The 21,524-nt window shown below is 42.8% G+C and overlaps 1 protein-coding gene across 2 annotated transcripts in view; it reads left to right on the plus strand.

The window, feature by feature from the left end:
• LOC311101147 (cGMP-dependent protein kinase 1-like) overlaps window positions 1-21,524 on the plus strand; it is a 155,469-nt gene that overhangs the window by 91,787 nt on the left and 42,158 nt on the right. For both annotated transcript variants that reach the window (XM_084142218.1, XM_084142219.1), the window contains exons 4-7: window positions 193-298; window positions 2,484-2,547; window positions 10,498-10,575; window positions 10,909-11,003. In XM_084142218.1, coding sequence (XP_083998344.1) covers window positions 193-298; window positions 2,484-2,547; window positions 10,498-10,575; window positions 10,909-11,003 — 343 coding nt within the window. The remainder of the gene's footprint in view (window positions 1-192; window positions 299-2,483; window positions 2,548-10,497; window positions 10,576-10,908; window positions 11,004-21,524) is intronic.

Consider the following 21,524-nt stretch of genomic DNA (forward strand, 5'->3'; position numbering starts at 1 on the left):
ATACAAGTGCACAGGTTTTTAATTAGATTCACATTTTAAAATGTTAATGAGTAAATGGAATATTGTCGAAATTGCTGATATTCTGTCATTATATGATACTGTTTGTGTGGCAACCCATAACAGGTATTCCATCCTGTGATCTAAAGCTTGTTATTTTCTCTATCTAATGTATTTTTGCTGTCTCTTCCTCAGCCCTCACTAATGTGAAGTTATGGGCCATCGACCGCCAGTGTTTCCAGACCATTATGATGAGGACGGGCCTCATCAAACATGCCGAATACATGGAGTTTCTAAAGAGGTGGGCTTCTCTCTCTCTCTCTCTCTCTCTCTCTCTCTCTCTCTCTCTCTCTCTCTCTCTCTCTCTCTCTCGCTTTCCCTCTTTTACTTTCTCTTTCTCACCCTCTCTTTCTCTGTCCTCCACCTCCCTTGAGATGCCATTCGAGCGAGGGCTGAGGTTTGAGTGACAGTCTCTGACAGTCACAGAGTCACCTTCCCCCTCTTCCCGTTTCCTGTCACTCATGTCTGGGTGCACTGTTCAACAAAGACACTTGCATGTTCAAATGAGCATCAGGTGATTGTGGACTTCAGGTCTTTATACTAAATCCATTTGTTACCACTTGGAACTGTTAAAACACCAGTTTATTGATCATTATCATATTATGTTTGATATCACTGTCCTCTTTCTGTTCACACAGCTGAGTCTAATCCATGCTAACCCATTGACTGAGACTTTACATATTGATTTCACATTTCCTTTCTTTTCCAGCTTCAGACCTGCCTACTTCTAACTAAAACATAGTTTTTGTGTTTAATATATTGTAGGTTTACCAATGGGTTTTCTGCTCTACAACAAACAGCTGACGTCCCTCTCAGACCAATAGATTTACTCTCAGTAGACATCCAGCATACAGTAGATTATGAAATCCCCCTTTTCTGAGCAGGCAAACCTTAGGGTGCCGTAAAAATAACAAACTACATCATCATCCCCGAATGAAGATTTCCCACCCAGTGATCAACTCTAGTGATTCAGATGGAAAGTCCACAAATACTCAGACAACACATTCAAAACACGTCCTCAAGTACTGATTTTCGTACACAGAGTCCTTAAAATGCCTGTAAGTGGCCAGGGCTGGAATTTCCTCCAGTCTCCATACTGAAATAGATAATTGAGGAAGAATGTTGCACTAAGAGCATCTCTCCGGCCAGAGGACCTGCTGTGCCCTTTACTGGAAGTTCTGGACCCGATGATATCACATGCAGGGAAAGAGGAAATTGGTTTGGATTAAGTCGGCTTTTAGTGGTAAAATAAGATTCCTTTCTCCCCATGCATTGACAGCTACAGCCGGCTGGTGCACAGGGGATGAAGTCTCGAACAATCAATAAAGTCGTTTGACTTCTTCCTTCCTCTGCAGGAAAACCAATGCAGACTGTGGTTTTAGTGGCTTTCATGGCTCATGTGCTGTGATCTCTGAAAATGCAATCAATTTGTAAGAACAGGTACCTTTTATGTCACAATATTTGTGAAGGAGCTTCTGTCAGTGCATATCTTCAATGTAGAATGTCAAATATCAAACGCATCAATTTCTGAAGGAATAGTTCCCGTGTAACGAAGAGACTCTGAAGTTGTCAATCTGCCAGATTGTGTGTGTGTGTGTTTGTGTTTGTTTGTGCCCCCGTGTGCGTTCCCGCATGTGTGTTTGTTTTTTGTGCGTGCGTGTGTGTGTGCCTGCGTGCGTGCATGTGTGTGTGTGTGTGCACCCGTGCATGTGCCCGCCCACGTGTGTGTGAGTGAAGTCTCTCTCATTGAGAAGAAAGCATGCCAGAGGTATGTAAATATCTTTGAATCTGCCAAGAAAGCCTTCTTGAGCTTCCTGGAAGGCTTAGTATCATTGGCAGCTGCTCTCAGGCTCAACCTTAAACTCAAACCCTGTCCTGTTGTAAAAGAGGAAAATTAAAACAAACTAATGTCACCCACATGTGAACCTTGAGCTGTGGCTTACGACTGTGGTGATTCTGCACAAACGTCTCCCCACTTCAGATGATGCTGGTGTTGGGGGGGGGGGGGGGGGGGGAGTTAAGACACGGATCGGTATGATGTCACAGCTGTGCCTATATACATAAGCCTGTGGAATTTATGTACCTGGGTTTTTTTCTCTCTCTTTAGTCAGTCATACAGATTCTACTCTTTCATGCGACCTGCTGTGCTGGCTTTTACATAGATGCTGCATACCTGCTCTGCTAGCGCATTGGTATTTTGGCTTACTTAAAGAGATAGATAGACAGCAGAGAGAATATTGACGGTGAGTGAACCTCATGTGAATAAACAGTATTTATCAGTTGTGGGCGACGCTTTGCAAGTCATAAAGCTCCACAACACCTAGTTCTGTTAACCAGCCGAGAACAGCATGAATTGTTGGCTTCACCTTCTGGCTGAACGCTTCAAAACAGCTAACTCTCACTCCCTCTCTCCCTCTCCCTAACAGTGTTCCAACATTCCAAGGCCTTTCAGAAGAAATACTCAGCAAGCTCGCCGATGTTATGGAAGAGGTGAGTTTCCAAGGTGTCCTGGTTGAACTTAGCGAAGTGTTTGTGGCAATGGGTACTGATGATTTTACGTCTATTTCATTGACTGTGTAATTGATTATTATACTGTGGATATTCACACTTTAAAAGAGGTTTCTCTGGAAATGTATCTAAGCTGCAATTTGTAGTCATTACAATGTTCATACTAGTGGCAAGGATTTTCAGGTCTCCTGTCCTGTCCTGTCCTGTCCTGTCCTGTCCTGTCCTGGGCTGACAGAGCCATTTTAACTGATTTAAGGTCTCATCTGTAGACAGTAGCTCACCAGACACAACCTGAGGTAAAACTCACTGTGACAGCCTCTGGTCTGAAAACCTCTGGTCTGACTCTGACTGCAATAATGTCTGTGTAGAATTAGGATACCACTTGACATGACCAGGAACAACTCTAGAGTAGACTATAACCAGAGCCCAGATTTACAGTATTCCTAGTCAGGTCACATGGTCAGGAAAACCATTCTGGCTCTGATCTGAATATAAAAATGCTATCAACAGTGTGTCTAGTTTCTGGTTGTTAACTCTAAATGATCTCTTACCATAGATCTATGAGTAAGAGGGAACAATTATAGTTGTAATCCCATCCTCAGAGCAGATTGCTAAACCTCTTATTATTCACTAGCATGCTGATGTTTCCCAAAACAGTAATACGGGGTCCTCAGGACCACTCGAGCACCACAGACATATTACATTAGGTATGCAAAAATGAGTCCCTACAGTCTTTCACCTCCAATATTTTATGCTTGTTAATTTCAGAACAAGAAAATGAGCTCTCTGATGTTCATTTTTAATTGGATGACATGACCTCCAGTATAACTTGTTTCCAAAGTTTCCAAAGAACATTTGATAATGAAAACCACATAAATACAATTCCGGCATACTTTCTCTATCAAAGTCAACTTAAGTATTAGCACAAAAACCACAGGGGAATCAAATACATTATGTCATGGTTATCTTAGTCTGTTGGCTCAATAGAGGATTAGCTCCATTAAAAACACACAGCCTTATTTCTAAACCAACCAATAGAATATATCTAACCATGTTTGTTTGTTAAAGCGTTGGCCTCAGTTTTCATTGGCACCAAATGCTGCTTCTGGGTCACACTGACTTCCCCAAGAACAACAAAGGAATTACATGCAAAGGGCAAACACAAGTTTGAGTTATAATTCAAATGGCGAAACAGTATTTGGGGAGCAATCATATCACAATCGTACAATCCACTCCATAGTGTTCTAGGTGTTTCCGACAAATTGATATTCTGTTTCTATGTTCAGACACAGAATGCCCTATTGGCTACCAAGACACTATCCCTCTGACTGACTAAAATAAAACATGAGGAAAACTCCGAATGTTCAAACAGTTAAGTGCATTGAGCTCCAAAGGGGGCTGGTGATGAATGTGCTGCCATGCAGCGTGGTGGAGGTGGGTTACACAGTAGGAGTGGGAGCAGGGGCTCTCCCCAGGCGTGAAGTGCCCAGGGCAGGCCAACCTCTCCCCCTCAGGCTCCCTCTCTGATCCCCCTTCCTCTGCACACCTACAGTAATCCTGCCTGCTCGGTCTCTGCAGATAACCCTCGCCTGCTGGCTTACTGCGAATGTGCGTGTATGTGTGCGTGCATGTGTGTGCGGATGCGTGTGATATACATTTTTTACACATCACCAGAAGATGCTAGAATCAATCAGATTATATGCACCTGCAAATCGATCAAAGAATGGTATTCAACATGGAACAACACAACACAGACAATCTCCTTGCCCAAATTGTTTGTTGTCATGGTGATTTGCCTAGACGTGAAAATATGATTGTAAAAATGTCATATTGTTAATTGCATAGATATCAATCGTTCCTTATTGAACCTCAGTGTTAACACCATCCTCTCTGGATGTGTGCTGTGTTGTGCCTTGAACTACAGTAGTGCTTAGCTTCAGTGTTTCCTGAAAGAATAGACAGTCATTGTACTAACATCAGGCTCACAGATGGTATTTATCTTGATTTAAATGAGTAAACACAGTGGTGAAGGTTACGAATGAGAACATTCGGAACCTCAGGCAAACCCACTTTAGAACAACATCTGTGATGCATGGCATTTAATTTAAGACTCACAGAGATTTTTCTCATTACTTACTGTCAGTCATCATTTCAGTACAAAATCTGCAAAGATCTCCCTATTTGCATACAGAGGAGTGTTGTAGTGTGTGTGTGTGTGTGTGTGTGTGTGTGTGTGTGTGTGTGTGTGTGCGTGCGTGCAGGCAACTAATACTTATGCATTCAAGTAGTAATGTTTTCCTCAAAAGACGTGATATGGAGGCTTCTTCGTGATATGGTGGCTGGATTATGGAACAAGCTCTTAGAGCCTTGCAGTGTGGGATAATGATAAGACTCCTGTGGGAGCAGAACACCAAGGCAATCCTCCATGATAACAGGATAATCTACTTTAGACACAACAACAGGGTGAATCCCCTGGGTATACAGTGTGGCCAGTGGCTAGTATAATCAGAAGATATTTTGTTTGTACAAAACGGCATCGGTTTGTTTCTTACTTTGTCTTCACACTTCACACTTGAAAGAACAACATAGTATAAGTGACAGACACATTAAGAGCCTTTGACAGCACCCCACCAACAAGTTAACTCACAGTTAACCCTCCTATGGTGTTACTCTGAAATGGCTGACAGGCTCCTCAAGCACACTGGGCAGAGTAACACTCATTATGTCACCAGCCATATCAGCTATAACTCTGTATAACAGAACAGCAGAGTAGTTCTTGGATTCTCATTCCACATGCAAATCGAAGGAGACCGGGGCACCCAAGTAAGAAAGTAATTGATTCTTGTCAAATTAAAGTGGTAGATATGTAAAGTCAAGAAGTTAGGAAGTAATTGAGTGTTGTGGAGCGGAATGTTCCGCGTCTGCAAGGGCATCTTTTCATCATCGCACTTCAACCATGCCTTTCCTGTCCTTTAATGACTTGCCAATTACATAATGAGAAATACCCACTACTTCCACTCCAAGACTACTGTTTGATGTTTAGCCACCATTCATAATGAAAATAAGATCTTAAGATTCTTCTGGTAAGTTATAACTTTTTAAAACTCAACACATTAATCACTTCTCAACTCATCTTTGAAAGTGAGATTAAAAAGGTGTTAGGATGTTTTAAGCAGTATACACTAGTATGTTATATTTATGCTATATAGTTTAGCTACTGTATGGGGACAAGTATCTGTCTTCTACTCATTGGAATGCCCATTCCTTAGCAAACACTGCTCTTGACACAGGTGGTTTATTTCAATTTGGGAGAAAGAAAAACAAAGTCTGGGTCAGCCCAAAAAGTAATGTTCCCTTAAATTAGCCATAGATTTTTTTCTTCTCCATCTTAATGGATTTTTCCCATGCAGCTTCAACGAATACTGTTGCCATTTTCTTCCAGGCCTAAAAATATACTAAAGCGCAGAAATAAACAAGAAAGAGCTGTTGAAAGACAGTTCACCTTTGTCACTGCTGATGACTGATCCTCCCTACCGAGTCTGTCTGGTAAATAAATACTGACTAGCTTAAACACTCTTTACTCTCTAAAAATAAATCGGTGAGCTGTGTTTGTTTAACACCGTTTACTGTACAGTCATTCCAGAGCTGGAGAAACATACAGCACACACAGTACCATGGTGCCTGGTATGAAGAAACTGTACAGTATCAAGAATGTAAACAATGCAGATATTAATCATGGTGGTATCAAACCCCCAGAATCATACTATGGATGTGTGTCCAAGCAGGCAGCAGTTGGATTGGGAGTAGAGGTTTATGTTTTATTTCAGACATCTGGGCTTGGTCAGCTAGGGGAGTGGGCGGCCATTCTCCGTTCCCACACTGTTCTGTTCTGGCTCATGCAGAGCAGAGCATGTCAAGAGTTCACTGTTTTCCATCTGATGTGTGAGGGTAATTAAGCAGCTACAGATGTAGAATCTAAATTTGATCACACTGTTGCAGGATAACTTTCTTGCATTGCAGGAAATGTAAAACGTGTAGTGTATTTGAGGTTTAAAAAGGCTTCTGAAGTTTGCAATTTCCACTTAGAAATGTCAGACTTGATTTTCCGTGACGAAAAATGTATAAATCCCTACAAAAAATTCCATTAATTCTAATCCACATAATAATTCACATTTCCTGTTGCTGCAGGATTATTTTCCTGCTTTAGCAAACTGGCTCAAATTAAGATCCTACACCTGTATCACCCATCGATGGGTGGCAGACAGGTCACATGCTAAAAGAAAGAGGAATGACAAAGGAATGTTACCACAACCTGTCAATCATAATCGAATATAGATGATTGGAAATGATGCAATTTATTTATTATTTTAATTATTTATTATTTGATGCATAGCGATGGTACATACACTACAGGCCATAATTTCCCCTTGATAAGCCTGCCCATTATACCAAGGAGTCTCATTTCCAATTCATGACCCTCCACTTCACTCCATCTTTATTGAAATGGATCTGCTGTCTATTTTAAATGAATATGGGGACCTGGCTTCGAGCTCCAGTTGATCTCTTTCTTCTTGATGCACCCAACTTTGACATGAAAGTCAAAGCTGTTGACTACCACCAATCCATAAAACCTGCTTTTATCTACTCTTACCTCAGACCTATTTATTTATCATGGCGAAAGAAAGTACTTTAGTAGTATTCTTTTTTAAACACTCATCCCTACTGTGTTTCATTATTCCCTCCACCAAAGTCCAAGTTAATCTAGTGCCACCTATATAGAAGCTGAGTTGACTTCCTGCCACTCTGAAAACCAAAGAGTGGGAAAAGAGCAGCTAAGTCCTATAGCCTGGGGGACCTGTCCCTGAGCTGTTGCTGTGTGCTTTTCTTCCTCCCTGGCCTACAAAGAGGTGTAATGGGTTCGCACTCAAAAATATGTTGCATAAAGCTTACTTCATTATTCCAATGTTTTTACTGCATCAGGGATAGCGTACACAGACGTTTCGGCTTTACAGCCTTCTTCAGTGTGTTGGTACAATTCTTTCATTCAAAACAGCATTTGTAAAGAACAACAGATGAGCAGCAGGTGCTTCTAATCAGGGTTGCCACTCATCTGCCAATCAGGGATGTGGCTTTTCTGGTCTACCTGTATACAAATTAGTCACAAAGAGATACAGAATTATAGGGTATGGGTGCGGGCACGAAGGGCAACTCACAAATCAATCGCCGCAGGTGTCCGCTCACCTAAATACATCACGTCAATTCATGAGATAGGCCACCACAAAGGACATCAGGCAAAGCCGTTCATAAATATGTGGGGCCAACTCATAAACGATGTGCAAAAACTGATATGGACAGTGTTCTTCTATAACAGTCTAAATGTGGTTTATAGGAAGGAGGTGAAATCGAATTGTTTGTTTAAACCGTGTGGAGATACAGCATTTAATTTATATATCCACATGGCTTCTCTTTGGAGTAATCTGTTGTCATAGTTACCTCCTCTAAGTGGTGGATATACTTTTTCGATCCCGACGCAACGCAATTCATTAATAGAATGATTCTGTTCTATAAAGTGTCTCGCAACTGACGAGGTGATATCTTGACTGTCACGCCCTGGCTCTGGGGACTCTAGTATGTTGAGCCAGGGTGTGAGTTTTCATTTGTGTTTGTTCTAGTTTAGTATTTCTATGTTGGCCAGTGTGGTTCTCAATCAGAGGCAACGTGTATCAGCTGTTGCTTGTTGTCTCTGATTGGGAACCATACTTAGGCAGCCAGTTTTCCCACAGTGTTTGTGGGATCTTGTTCCTGTTTAGGTTTGTGTCTGAACCGAGGACGTCACTTTATTGTTTTGTTCGTGGTATTACTCAAATAATAAAGATATGTTCACCTTCCACGCTGCGCCTTGGTCCTCTGTTCCCGACGATCGTGACAGAAGATCCCACCAAGACTGGACCAAGCAGCGTGTCCAGGAGCCATCGCCAGGGAGATCTCTAGCAGATCTCCTTCGCCTCCTCGACTGGGTCAAGCCGTGTGAGGAAGAGAAAGGCTGGACTTGGAAGCAGAAGGGCGAAAGTCTGGCGAGAGACATGGAGACCTGGTCCACGGGTAGGAGAGACGGCCTGAAATTTTTTAGGGGTGGGCTCACGCCGTGGACGACGGGGCAGCAGGAGGCCGCCAGGTTACAGGAGCCACTGGTCACCAGGGGGAAGGAGGATGTAGAGGCACGGGGAGAGGTACTGGGGTGTGTTGCCAGTCCGGTCCGGCCTGTTCCTGATCCCCGCGTAGGGCCAGTGGTGTGTGTTCCCAGTACGGTCCGGCCTGTGCCTGCCACTCGCACCAAGCCTGTGGTGCGCTTCGCCAGCCCGGCCCGGCCCGTTCCTGCTCCCCGCACCAAGCCTGTGGTGCGCATCGCCAGCCCAGTCCGGCCCATTCCTGCTCCCCGCACCAAGTCAGTGGTGCGTTTCGTCAGCCCGGCTCGGCCCGTTCCTGCTCCCCACACCAAGTCAGTGGTGCGCTTCGTCAGCCCGGTCCGGCCCGCTCCTGCTCCCCGCACCAAGTCAGTGGTGCGTTTCGTCAGCCCGGCTCGGCCCGTTCCTGCTCCCCACACCAAGCCAGTAGTGTGCATCGTCAGTACGGCACAGCCCGTGCCTGTTCCACCGGTGCCTGGTTCGGCACGGGTCAGCTGCGTCACGCCGGAGCTAGAGCAATCCGCTCCACCGGTGTGCAGTCCAGCTCCGGTCAGCAGGGTCAGACCGGACCAGGGGTACTTTGGGGGGTTAGAGAGGGAGTGGGGATCATGCCCGGAGCCGGATCCGCCGCCAAGGCGGAGTGCCCACCCGGTCCCTCCCCTGTGGTGTTTGGTTGGCGTGTTTGGTTGGCGCGGTCGGAGTCCGCGCCTTTGGGGGGGGGGGGTACTGTCACGCCCTGGCTCTGGGGACTCTAGTATGTTGAGCCAGGGTGTGAGTTTTCATTTGTGTTTGTTCTAGTTTAGTATTTCTATGTTGGCCAGTGTGGTTCTCAATCAGAGGCAACGTGTATCAGCTGTTGCTTGTTGTCTCTGATTGGGAACCATACTTAGGCAGCCAGTTTTCCCACAGTGTTTGTGGGATCTTGTTCCTGTTTAGGTTTGTGTCTGAACCGAGGACGTCACGTTATCGTTTATTGTTTTGTTCGTGGTATTACTCAAATAATAAAGATATGTTCACCTTCCACGCTGCGCCTTGGTCCTCTGTTCCCGACGATCGTGACATTGACATCTAATAGTGGATTATGTTCTCCAAGATGTACTTTCAAGGTGCAAGATTAAAATAACTCAATGAAATGTCAAGAAGGGAACTTTGAGGGTAGTCCCTGATTGGTCCTTTAGAACTACTCAGTGCTACACCATAGTGAGTAGCCGTCAGGGGGAGAATGAATGACAACATCAATGAGATGTTAACAGAACATGAAATTAAAAGGCTTATCACCCAGCAGTAGATGTTAAAAGGTCTCTCCTTCTTTATCTGACCACATCTGAGCAGTGGGAAGGAGGGAGCTAATTATTGGAAACATGTCACTGCTTGAAAGGGAAACACTTCACATCGAGCCCTGCTGCCAAGGACGGACGTGAAGCAGCAGCAGCCCTGTATCTCAGTTTCAGTCACAATCTGATAAATGCATGATGTTTCATTCAGAAAAAGAGAATGTATCATTTTTAACATCGTAACTGATATTGATGTCATTCGTGTCTTCTATGGTCTCATTTGTCAGTACATGGTCTGTGTACACAGTGATTCTATTTTCCTAACTGCTGTTCTACATTGGGGCAACTGGTGATGATTCAACATGGTAGTTGCGTGCCTGTCCGAAGAGGTCTGACAGAAGCCTGTCCTCAGCCAGACCTCTTCGGACAGTTCATGACAGAGCTGAGTGATACTTCTCTTCCTCTCCCTACAGACGCACTACGGGGATGGGGAGTACATCGTCAGACAAGGAGCCCGAGGTGACACCTTCTTCATCATCAGCAAGGGGAAGGTGAGGGATGACACCATCAACATCACATAGACCAACCATTATTAAGAGAGGCGCATGTATTAATAGTAGAGGTGCATGGCGTCAGTGGGGCTAGCCATGGAATGTCTACTATGGTGATTACAGTAGAGGTTAGTTCAATGTCATTAAGAGGTGATCTTATCCTCCTGAGGGTATATACTCTATTTGTGATGGAACTCCCTGCCGTTAAATCGGAATTGTTGCTATTTTAAGACATAGGCTTACTGGCTTAGCTGTCTTTCTCCTTCCGTGGGGGTTTCGGAATAAGGCCCCTCTATTAAAGCATTGAATGACTGCTGATCTCTTTTCTGACAGGTTAACGTCACCAGGGAGGATTTGCCCAATGACATGCCTGTGTACCTGCGAGCCCTGGGCAAAGGAGACTGGTTTGGGGAGAAAGCCCTGCAGGGGTATGTTGGTTTATTTCTGAAAAGGCCATATAAAGATTGTTCAATACTGCGTGAAACCTACTTCTTTCCAATCTCCTCCAGATATAGTATGTAAGTGATTGGAATATGTAACACCGGTATGTAACACCCCACTCTGCACATTCAGTCCATGAACAAGATCACCTCATTGGGAACAAGTGGAAGGTAGAGAGTAAAAGAGAGAGAGAGATAGACGGAGAGTTTGAGAAAGAGGGTTAGGATAAGAGTGAAGAGGTGAGCAGGTTTCTTTCTCTGATGGAAAGGCGCTCTCTGTAGGCCACCTCACTGTGTGTCTTTCATAGTGAAGAGCCCCACTGTGTCCGAAACAGTCAGCAGCCTCTCTCAGATCCCACTTAAGGGAAAGTCATCCCAAAGTTCAGCTTTTCACATATTACAATTCCACTGCTGTTGCACTATTACTGAAGAGATCGTGGAAGAGAGGTTGTATAGAAAAAGTCAGATCAGTAGATCAAGTGGTGTGTATTATGAAGTACTGCATCACATTTGATGTAAAGTTATGCAAGTAGGCCTACTTTATGTGCGATACAGTACAGATTAATGGCAAAAGGAAAGTTTGCTCCAATTGTGTTTATACGCTTTGTTTGTAATGGTTTCATCTCACTGTGTTAACCTAACAAAAGCTCTTCCCTTGACAGCTACTTGAAGTTCAGCCATTCTTCTCTGTCCTTGTATAGCTGTGGAACAATGCTATTTAGGTAATTGGTCCTAAGGTGTAGAAAGCAGCAGCTATCACACTGATTAGAACAGTCAATCAATGAAGACCTGGGGCTCCCTCTTTCACTCAGTCAGTCAGTCATTGAGTCAGTGTGGTGTGAGGACAGTTATACAGCAGGGATTAAGCTATATGATGGGGTTAGAGGAGGATATGACCACTGAAAGAGCGTTATGATTCTTGGAGTCGCGTAGCCCAGTGGGGAGAGAGGTGTTAACAGAGGAAGTAGTCAGGGCAAATTCAGTAGTGAGTCTACAGGCTGTTCTGATTGGCTGACTGGAAGCAGTCATAGATAGGCACAGTGGCTTTGTGGCACAGTGACCTGCTCCTAGCTCAAATTAGAGGAGACGAGGGAGGAGAGAAAGGTGACAGTATCAGGGAGGGATAATTAAATCCAGTGTCAGGCTGTGATTGAGAGAGACAGTGCCTCCTGGTGTTCCCTCGTACAATGACAGCTCTCAGGTGGCTACAGAGCCTTCAGAAATGATTCCACATTTTGTTGTTACAGCCTGAATTCAAAATGGATTAAATTGATTTTTTCTCACACATCTACACACAGTACCCCATAATGACAAAGTGAAAACATGTTTTTAGACATTTTTGCAAAAGTATTGAGAATGAAATACAGAAATATCTAATTTACATAAAATTATTCAAGCTCTGTCAAGTTGGTTGTTGATCATTGCTAGACAGCCATTTTCTAGTCTTGCCATAGATTTCAAGACGATTTAAGTAAAAAATGTAACTAGGCCACTCAGGAACATTAAATGTCATCTTGGTAAACAACTCCAGTGTATATTTGGCCTTATATTTTAGATAGAAAAAGTGAAAGGTGAATTCATCTCCCAGTGTCTGGTGGAAAGAAGACTGAACCAGGTTTTCCTCTAGGATTTTGCCTGTGTCCATTTCCTTTTATCTTGTACTTGACGACTACAAGCATACCCATAACATGATGCATCCACCACTATGCTTGAAAATATGGAGAGTGGTACTCAGTAACGTGTTGTATTGGATTTGCCCCAAACATAACACTTTGTATATAGGACAAAAAGTTAATTGCTTTGCCACATTTTTTGCAGTATTACTTTAGTGCCATGTTTTGTAATATTATTATTCTGTAAAAGCTTCCTTCTTTTCACTGTTAATTAAGTTAGTATTGTGGAGTAACTACAATGTTGTTGATCCATCCTCAGTTTTCTCCTATCACAGCCATGAACTATTTTAAAGTAACCATTGGCCTCATGGTGAAATCCCTGAGCGGTTTCCTTCCTCTCCAGCAACTGAGTAAAGGCGTCAGCATGCTTTAGTTCGGCTGGCGCCTAGCCGAACTCGACTAGGTGAACTGAACGAGTGTGTTCACATACTCCCTTAAAAGACCTTCGATTGAAAAACAAGAAAAAAGTGGCAATAGTACTGTGTGTCCATTTTGAGACGCCATAGCCAGTATACGCTTCCTCAAAATAGTCAGAATTAATCTAAGATAACTAAAGAAATCTGTCATTAATTTTTACGTTTTTGCCAAAGAGATCTTAGTCGCGCAATTTTACATCTAACTAAGATGTTTGGTGCAGTATTTTTCAATGAAAAAATCTGCATGAAAACGAGTCATCTCTAGTTGAATGACAACAAAGACTTTGTTGAAGAATCCCTACCGTTGACCAATCACCAATTAAGGGGCGTAGACTTCGGCTCCGAACTTCTGCTTGCCTCCAGAAATGTTTTGGTGTGCCCGAACAAAAGAAAAAATTTCTCACGAAGTCCAAAATGAACAAAAGCGTCACAAAATGTTGTCATAATATATGCACAAACTTTACCAAAATGTTTTAGCTGGGAAGCATGCAGACGCCTTTAGGAAGGATGCCTGTATCTTTGTAGTGACTGGTTGTATTGATACACCATCCAAAGTCTAATTAATAATTTCACCATGCTCAAAGGGATATTCAGTGTCTGCTTTTTTTTTTACCCATCTACCAATAGGTGCCCTTCTTTGCAAGGCATTGGAAAACCTCCCTGGTCTTTGTAGTTGAATCTGTGTTTAAAATTCACTGGTTGACTGAGCGACCTTGCAGATAGTTGTACAGTGCATTCTGAAAGTATTCAGACCCCTTGACTTTTTCCACATTGTGTTACGTTACAGCCTTATTCTAAAATGGATTAAATAAAACAATTATTTTTCCAACATCAATCTACACAGACTACCCGATAATGACAAAGCAAAAACAGGTTTTTAGAATTCTTTGCAAATGTATAAAAAATAAAAAACAGAAATACCTTATTTACATAGTTATTCAGACCCTTTGCTATGAGACTCGAAATTGAGCTCAGGTGCATCCTGTTTCCATTGATCACCCTTGAGGTGTTTCTACAAGTTGATTGGAGTCCGCCTGTGGTAAATGTAATTGATTGGACATGATTTGGAAAGGCACACACCTGTCATTCTTAAATGGAAGAAGTTTGGAACCACCAAGACACATCCTAGAGCTGGCCGCCCGGCCAAACTGAGCAATCGGGGGAGAAAGGCCTTGGTGAAGGAGGTGGCCAAGAACCCGATGGTCACTCAGACAGAGCGCCAGAGTTCCTCTGTGGAGATGGGAGAACCTTCCAGAAGGACAACCATCTCTGCAGCACTCCACCATTCAGGCCTTTATGGTAGAGTGGCCAGATGGAAGCCACTCCTCAGTAACAGGCACATGACAGCCCGCTTCGAGTTTGCTAAAAGGCACCTAAAAGACTAGATTCTCTGGTCTGATGAAACCAAGATTGAACTCTTTGGCTTGAATGCCAAGCATCACGTCTGGAGGAAACCTGGCACCATCCCTATGGTTAAGCATGGTGGTGGCAGCATCATGCTGTGGGGATGTTTTTCAGCGGCAAGGACTGGGAGACTGGTACAGAGAGATCCTTGATGAAAATCTGCTCCAGAGTGCTCAGGACCTCAGACTGGGGCGAAGGTTCACCTTCCAACAGGACAACGACCCTAAGCACACAGCCAAGACAACGCAGGAGTTGCTTCGGGACAAGTCTCTGTATGTCCTTGAGTGGCCCAGCCTGATCGAACATCTCTGGAGAGACCTGAAAATAGCTGTGCAGTGACGCTCCCCATCCAACCTGACAGAGCTTGAGAGGATCTGCAGAGAAGAATGGGAGAAACTCCCCAAATACAGGTGTGCCACACTTGTAGCGTCATACCCAAGAAGACTCGAGGCTGTAATCGCTGCCAAAGGTGCTTCAACAAAGTATTGAGTAAAGGGTCTGAATACTTATGTAAATGTGATATTTTCATTTTTATTTTTTATAAATGTGCAAATATTTATAAAGACCTGTTTTTGCTTTGTCATTATTGGATATTGTGTGTAGATTGATAAGGGGAAAGAACAATTTAATCAATTTTAGAATAAGGCTGTTACGTAACAAAATGTGGAAAAAGTCAAGAGGTCTGAAGACTTTCTGAATGTACTGTATGTGTGGGGTACAGAGATGAGGTAGTCATTCAAAAATCATGTTAAACACAAAGTGAGTCCATGCAACTTATTATGTGACTTGTTAAGCACATTTCTACTCCTGAACTTATTTAGGCTTGCCATAACAAAGGGGTTGAATACTTATTGACTCAAGACATTTCAGTTTTCATTTTTTATTAATTAGTAAAAAATTCTAAAAACATAATTCCACTTTGACATTATGGGGTATTGTGTGTAGGCCAGTGACACAAAATCTAAATTGAATCCATTTTAAATTCAGGCTGTGACACAATGTGGAAAAAGTCAAGGGGTGTGAATTCTTTCTGAAGGCATGGTGGTGGTACAGTGGTACTGTATATCAATGGTATAATGTCAATTGGCCAGACTAACGTTTGCAACAGTGTGAAGTTTGGTCCTGTTGTTTTTTCATAATGAAGAAAACATGAAGAAAAAAAGTCAAACTAAAGGGTGATAAAGATAAGACCCGAAGATGTAAACAGTTTCATATTGTTCTACTGAATAATGTAGATAATAAAATAATGAATCTCATAAAGGTACAAGAATAAAAATAAGAACATTTGTTTTGATAGGTCTGTTAAGATAGATTTGTTTTGTTGCTAGACTCATACATCATTGAAATATTGTTAATATAATTGGAAACGCAATAAATGTCTTGTATCTCACTGGAGTTTCCTCTACTACGTTAATAGCATTACAATTCTTTGTTCTGTTTTCCACAACAAACAAAGAAAGAGAGATCTTGTTATACGCTGCTTTGATGTTCAGCAGAGTAGCAGCCACAGCCATGAAGAGCTAGGCTATAACAAGCTATGGTGGTGTATTAGTTAGACGCTACATCTTCAAATGTGTGTTCTTCATCTGCCTCTCTCCATTTGATCTGTCCTCCTCTCCTTTGTCTTAATTAGCACGCTCCTGTTGTTTTAAAAAAATGAATAAAACATGAAAGATAAATAAAAAAAAGTACAACTAAAGGGTAATAAAGATAAGACCCGAAGGTGTAAACAGTTTCATATTGTTCTACTGAATAATGTAGATAATAAAATAATGAATCTCATAAAGGCATTTGTTTTGATAGATCTGTTAAGATAGATTTGTTTTGTTGCTAGACTCATACATCATTGAAATATTTTTAATATAATTGGAAACACAATAAATGTGTTGTATCTCACTGGAGTTTCCTCTACTACGTTAATAGAGGGGGGAGGGGGGGATCCCTAATAAATACAAATACAAATCTTCTCCATTACTGCTTTAAAAAAGTTGGTGTGCTGTTTACCAAAGACGCTTACATTGAACTTAAGTGATATTTGCATGCTAGCCCTGTTAGCTTGGCTTTGGGGGAGGAGGTGAGGGAGTCGTGAAGAGTTGACTACAGACAGGACAGCACAATAGTCCTTGTGGTTAAAAAGGTTTGAGTGGCTTACTGGCTTTGATGTGGAGGAGGTTGTATGCTAAGTGGACTTTCATATCTGCCTAACACAAAACAACTTGTTCCCTCACATTAAGGCAAATTATTGGCCATTAGGGAGATGTCAGGACTCTGAATAATTGTCACATAAATAAGATTCTCTCTCGCTCACTCACTCTCTCAAACATATTTCTTTCTCCCACTCAGACATACATGGGTACACATACATGCCTGAACTTTGCCCAAGGATGTTGTACACCAAGCAGTGCTCAATTCATCATAAGAGCCTTTCAGCTGCCGAGCAGATAGATTAAATGTCAAATTTCACCAGAGTTAGGCAGCTCTCTCCTGCTAACAAAGCCTTTGTTTTTCCTGGCATCTGTCCTAATATACATTTTAGTAACTTAGCAGACGCTCTTATCCAGAGCAACTGCATACATTTTCGTACTGGTCCCCCATGGGAAGCAAACCCACAACCCTGGCATTGGAAGCACTATGCTCTACCAACTGAGCCACACGTGAACTTTCTGGGCTGGGTTGTGATAAACTGAGGCCTTAAATACATTTACATTTACATTTTAGTCATTTAGCAGACGCTCTTATCCAGAGCGACTTACATAAATACCTATGGCATTATATTTTCCCCTAGTCTTTGTTCTGTGCACACATTTCCAGTGAGATTGACAACCATAACATTTCCTCCATGCTGTTCTCTCACTGGTTGTGATTGGCATTGGTGGAGACATGGTCTACTGATGCTCAAACTGACCTGTGGAGCATGGCTGTGCCTGGCTCAATAGCCTGACTTGATTAAACTTGACAGAGGAAACCCTGGCATTGTTCTCTGTCAACATCTCTCTCTCTCTCTCTCTCTCTCTCTCTCTCTCTCTCTCTCTCTCTCTCTCTCTCTCTCTCTCTCTCTCTCTCTCTCTCTCGAAGCTCATAGTAGTTATATTATACATACATAATATTATATAATATTTGATGCATGATATATTTTGCTAGCAGTATATGTGGTGAGATAACAGTCCCGGTGTGGCTACCTTCAATGTTTATCTCTCCCTGTCCCTGCTATGATATGTGGTAATTGTTTTGAAGAATGGCATGAAAACTCTCCTCTCGTTTCACTGGGAGGTATCTGGTGATATAGCAGCTCTAGTCTATAGTCTACCATAGATGTTTCCATCTCCCTGCCATAATATGTGCTAATTGGCTTGAAGAATGGCATCCTGCTCCCTCAAAGGGAGATATCTGCTTACACATATCAGCTGTGTAACAAAACACTGAAATGAAGGTGTACGGCTAGTTGGGTGGTCCAATAGTAACAACTGTGATGAATGCTGTATTGCTGTAAGTGCCATATCTGTGTGAAATGGACACCTCAGCCTGCGTCTTCAGAATCCCAGGGTGTTCTTGTGATATCCAGGGAATTGTTGCTTCATCCATGAGCAGGGGGAAAATCACAGCTGTTTTCTCTGGTCTGTCTATTAGGGGGCTCATATGTAATGTTGGGGCTGGATGGATAGATTTCCCCTCTTAGTCATCCCCCTGTCCCTCTCCCCTCACACTCTCTCCTCTGTCACCAGATAGTTCTGTCAAATTAGATTATGTCCATCCCCTACTCTAAAAGCATACAACTGGTCTCACTGGCATGGTCCATGAAGACAGCCTGGACTGGACAGCTCAGGGCAGGCAGCTGATTGCATGGAAGATGGGGTATCAGATGGGGTGTCTGGGTAACCTACGACACATGGAGGAAAGTTTATTCCATAATGTATTGTAGATACTGCTGTTACATAACCATATTGAATTCATGTCAATTACAGGGATGCCTGTCACACTAATACAGATACAGTATACTGTATGGCATTACTAGCAAGGTGTTCGGCTACTATTGGTGTAATATACAGTGAGGGAAAAAAGTATTTGATCCCCTGCTGATTTTGGACGTTTGCACACTGACAAAGAAATGATCAGTCTATAATTTTAATTGTAGGTTTATTTGAACAGTGAGAGACAGAATAACAACAACAAAATCCAGAAAAACGCATGTCAAAAATGTTATAAATTTATTTAGATTTTAATGAGGGAAATAAGTATTTGACCTCCTCTCCATCAGAAAGGTTTCTGGCTCCCAGGTGTCTTTTATACAGGTAACGAGCTGAGATTAGGAGCACACTCTTAAAGGGAGTGCTCCTAATCTCAGCTTGTTACCTGTATAAAAGACACCTGTCCACAGAAGCAATCAATCAATCAGATTCCAAACTCTCCACCATGGCCAAGACCAAAGAGCTCTCCAAGGATGTCAGGGACAAGATTGTAGACCTACACAAGGCTGGAATGGGCTACAAGACCATCGCCAAGCAGCTTGGTGAGAAGGTGACAACAGTTGGTGCGATTATTCGCAAATGGAAGAAACACAAAATAACTGTCAATCTCCCTCGGCCTAGGGCTCCATGCAAGATCTCACCTCGTGGAGCTGCAATGATCATGAGAACGGTGAGGAATCAGCCCAGAACTACACGGGAGGATCTTGTCAATGATCTCAAGGCAGCTGGGACCATAGTCACCAAGAAAACAATTGGCAACACACTACGCTGTGAAGGACTGAAATCCTGCAGCGCCCGCAAGGTCCCCCTGCTCAAGAAAGCACATATACAGGGCCGTCTGATGTTTGCCAATGAACATCTGAATGATTCTGAGGAGAACTGATTGAAAGTGTTGTGGTCAGATGAGAACAAAATCGAGCTCTTTGGCATCAACTCAACTCGCCGTGTTTGGAGGAAGAGGAATGCTGCCTATGACCCAAGAACACCATCCCCATCCGTCAAACATGGAGATGGAAACATTATGCTTTGGGGGTGTTTTTCTGCTAAGGGGACAGGACAACTTCACCGCATCAAAGGGACGATGGATGGGGCCATGTACCGTCAAATCTTGGGTGGGAACCTCCTTCCCTCAGCCAGGGCATTGAAAATGGGTTCGTGGATGGGTATTCCAGCATGACAATGACCCAAAACACACGGCCAAGGCAACAAAGGAGTGGCTCAAGAAGAAGCACATTAAGGTACTGGAGTGGCCTAGCCAGTCTCCAGACCTTAATCCCATAGAAAATCTGTGGAGGGAGCTGAAGGTTCGAGTTGCCAAACGTCAGCCTCGAAACCTTAATGACTTGGAGAAGATCTGCAAAGAGGAGTGGAACAAAATCCCTCCTGAGATGTGTGCAAACCTGGTGGCCAACTACAAGAAACGTCTGACCTCTGTGATTGCCAACAAGGGTTTTGCCACCAAGTACTAAGACTTGTTTTGCAGAGGGGTCAAATACTTATTTCCCTCATTAAAATGCAAATCAATTTATACAATATTTGACCTACCATTAAAATTATAGACTGATCATGTCTTTGTCAGTGGGCAAACGTACAAAATCAGCAGGGGATCAAATAGTTTTTTCCCTCACTGTATTCTCCTCAATTAGGTTGGGAAAATAGGATGATCGAGCAGCAGTGAGGGCTCTTCGATATTGCTCTGTACTTTCTTTCCAAGCTAGTAGGAAGACTTCCAGTTTGGTGGAGCGCCATTTCCATTCCAATTTTCTGGAAGCTTGCTTCAGGGCTCGGGTATTTTCTGTATACGAGGGAGCTAGTTTCTTGTGACAAATGTTTTTTTGTTTTTAGGGGTGCGACTGCATCTAGGGTATTATGCAAGGTTAAATATAGATCCTTAGTTAGGTTATTAACTGATTTTTGTACTCCGTCGTCCTTGAGTAGGTGGAGGGAGTCTGGAAGGGCCTCTAGGAATCTTTGGCTTGTCCGAGAATTTATAGCACAGCTTTTGATGATCCTTGGTTGGGGTCTGAGCAGATTATTTGTTGCGATTGCAAGCGTAATAAGATGGTGGTCCCATAGGCCAGGATTATGAGGAAAAACATTTAGATCCACAATATTTATTCCACGGAACAAAACTAGATCCAGGGTATGACTGTGGCAATGAGTAGGTCTGGAGACCCACTGAGTCGATGATGGCTCCGAAAGCCTTTTGGAGTGGGTCTGTGGACTTTTCAATGTGAATATTAAAGTCACCAAAATTTAGAATATTATCTGCCATGACTACAAGGTACGATAGGAATTCAGGGAACTCTGTATACGGCCCAGGAGGCCTGTAAACAGTAGCTATAAAACGTGATTGAGTAGGCTGCATAGATTTCATGACTAGAAGCTCAAAAGACAAGAAACGCAGTCATTTTTGGGGGGGTAAATAGAAATTTGCTATCGTAAATGTTAGCAACAGCTCTGCCTTTGCGGGATTTGCTGGGGATAGGGTCACTAGTGTAACCAGGAGGAGAGGCCTCATTTAACATAGTAAATTCATCAGGCTTAAGCCATGTTTCAGTCAGGCCAAATCACATCAAGATTATGATCAGTGATTAGTTCATTGACCATGACTGCCTTGGAAGTGAGGGATCTAACATTAAGTAGCCCTATTTTGAGATGTGAGATATCACAATCTCTTTCAATAATGACAAGAATGGAGGAGGTCTTTATTCCAGTGAGATTGATAAGGTGAACACCCCCCCCACCCCAAAAAAAAATAAAAATAAGAATATATTTAAAAAAATTACAAAAAGGCGAACACCGCCATGTTTAGTTTTGCTCAACCTAGATCGAGGCACAGACACGTTCTCAATGGGGATAGCTGAACTGACTACACTGACTGTGCTAGTGGCAGACTCCACTTCTAGGGAAGTGGTCCAATGGTTGTCTTTGTCACTACAAAGCCACTAATATCGTGCATTTGATGCTCATTAGGGATAACCATTTACTGGTACTGTAGACTCAGGAAATCCAACAGAAGACAGCCTCTTCCAACAATGAGTGTGTTAA

The sequence above is a fragment of the Coregonus lavaretus genome, assembly GCF_964263955.1.
Source record: "Coregonus lavaretus genome assembly, chromosome: 25".
Classification (NCBI taxonomy): domain Eukaryota; kingdom Metazoa; phylum Chordata; class Actinopteri; order Salmoniformes; family Salmonidae; genus Coregonus; species Coregonus lavaretus.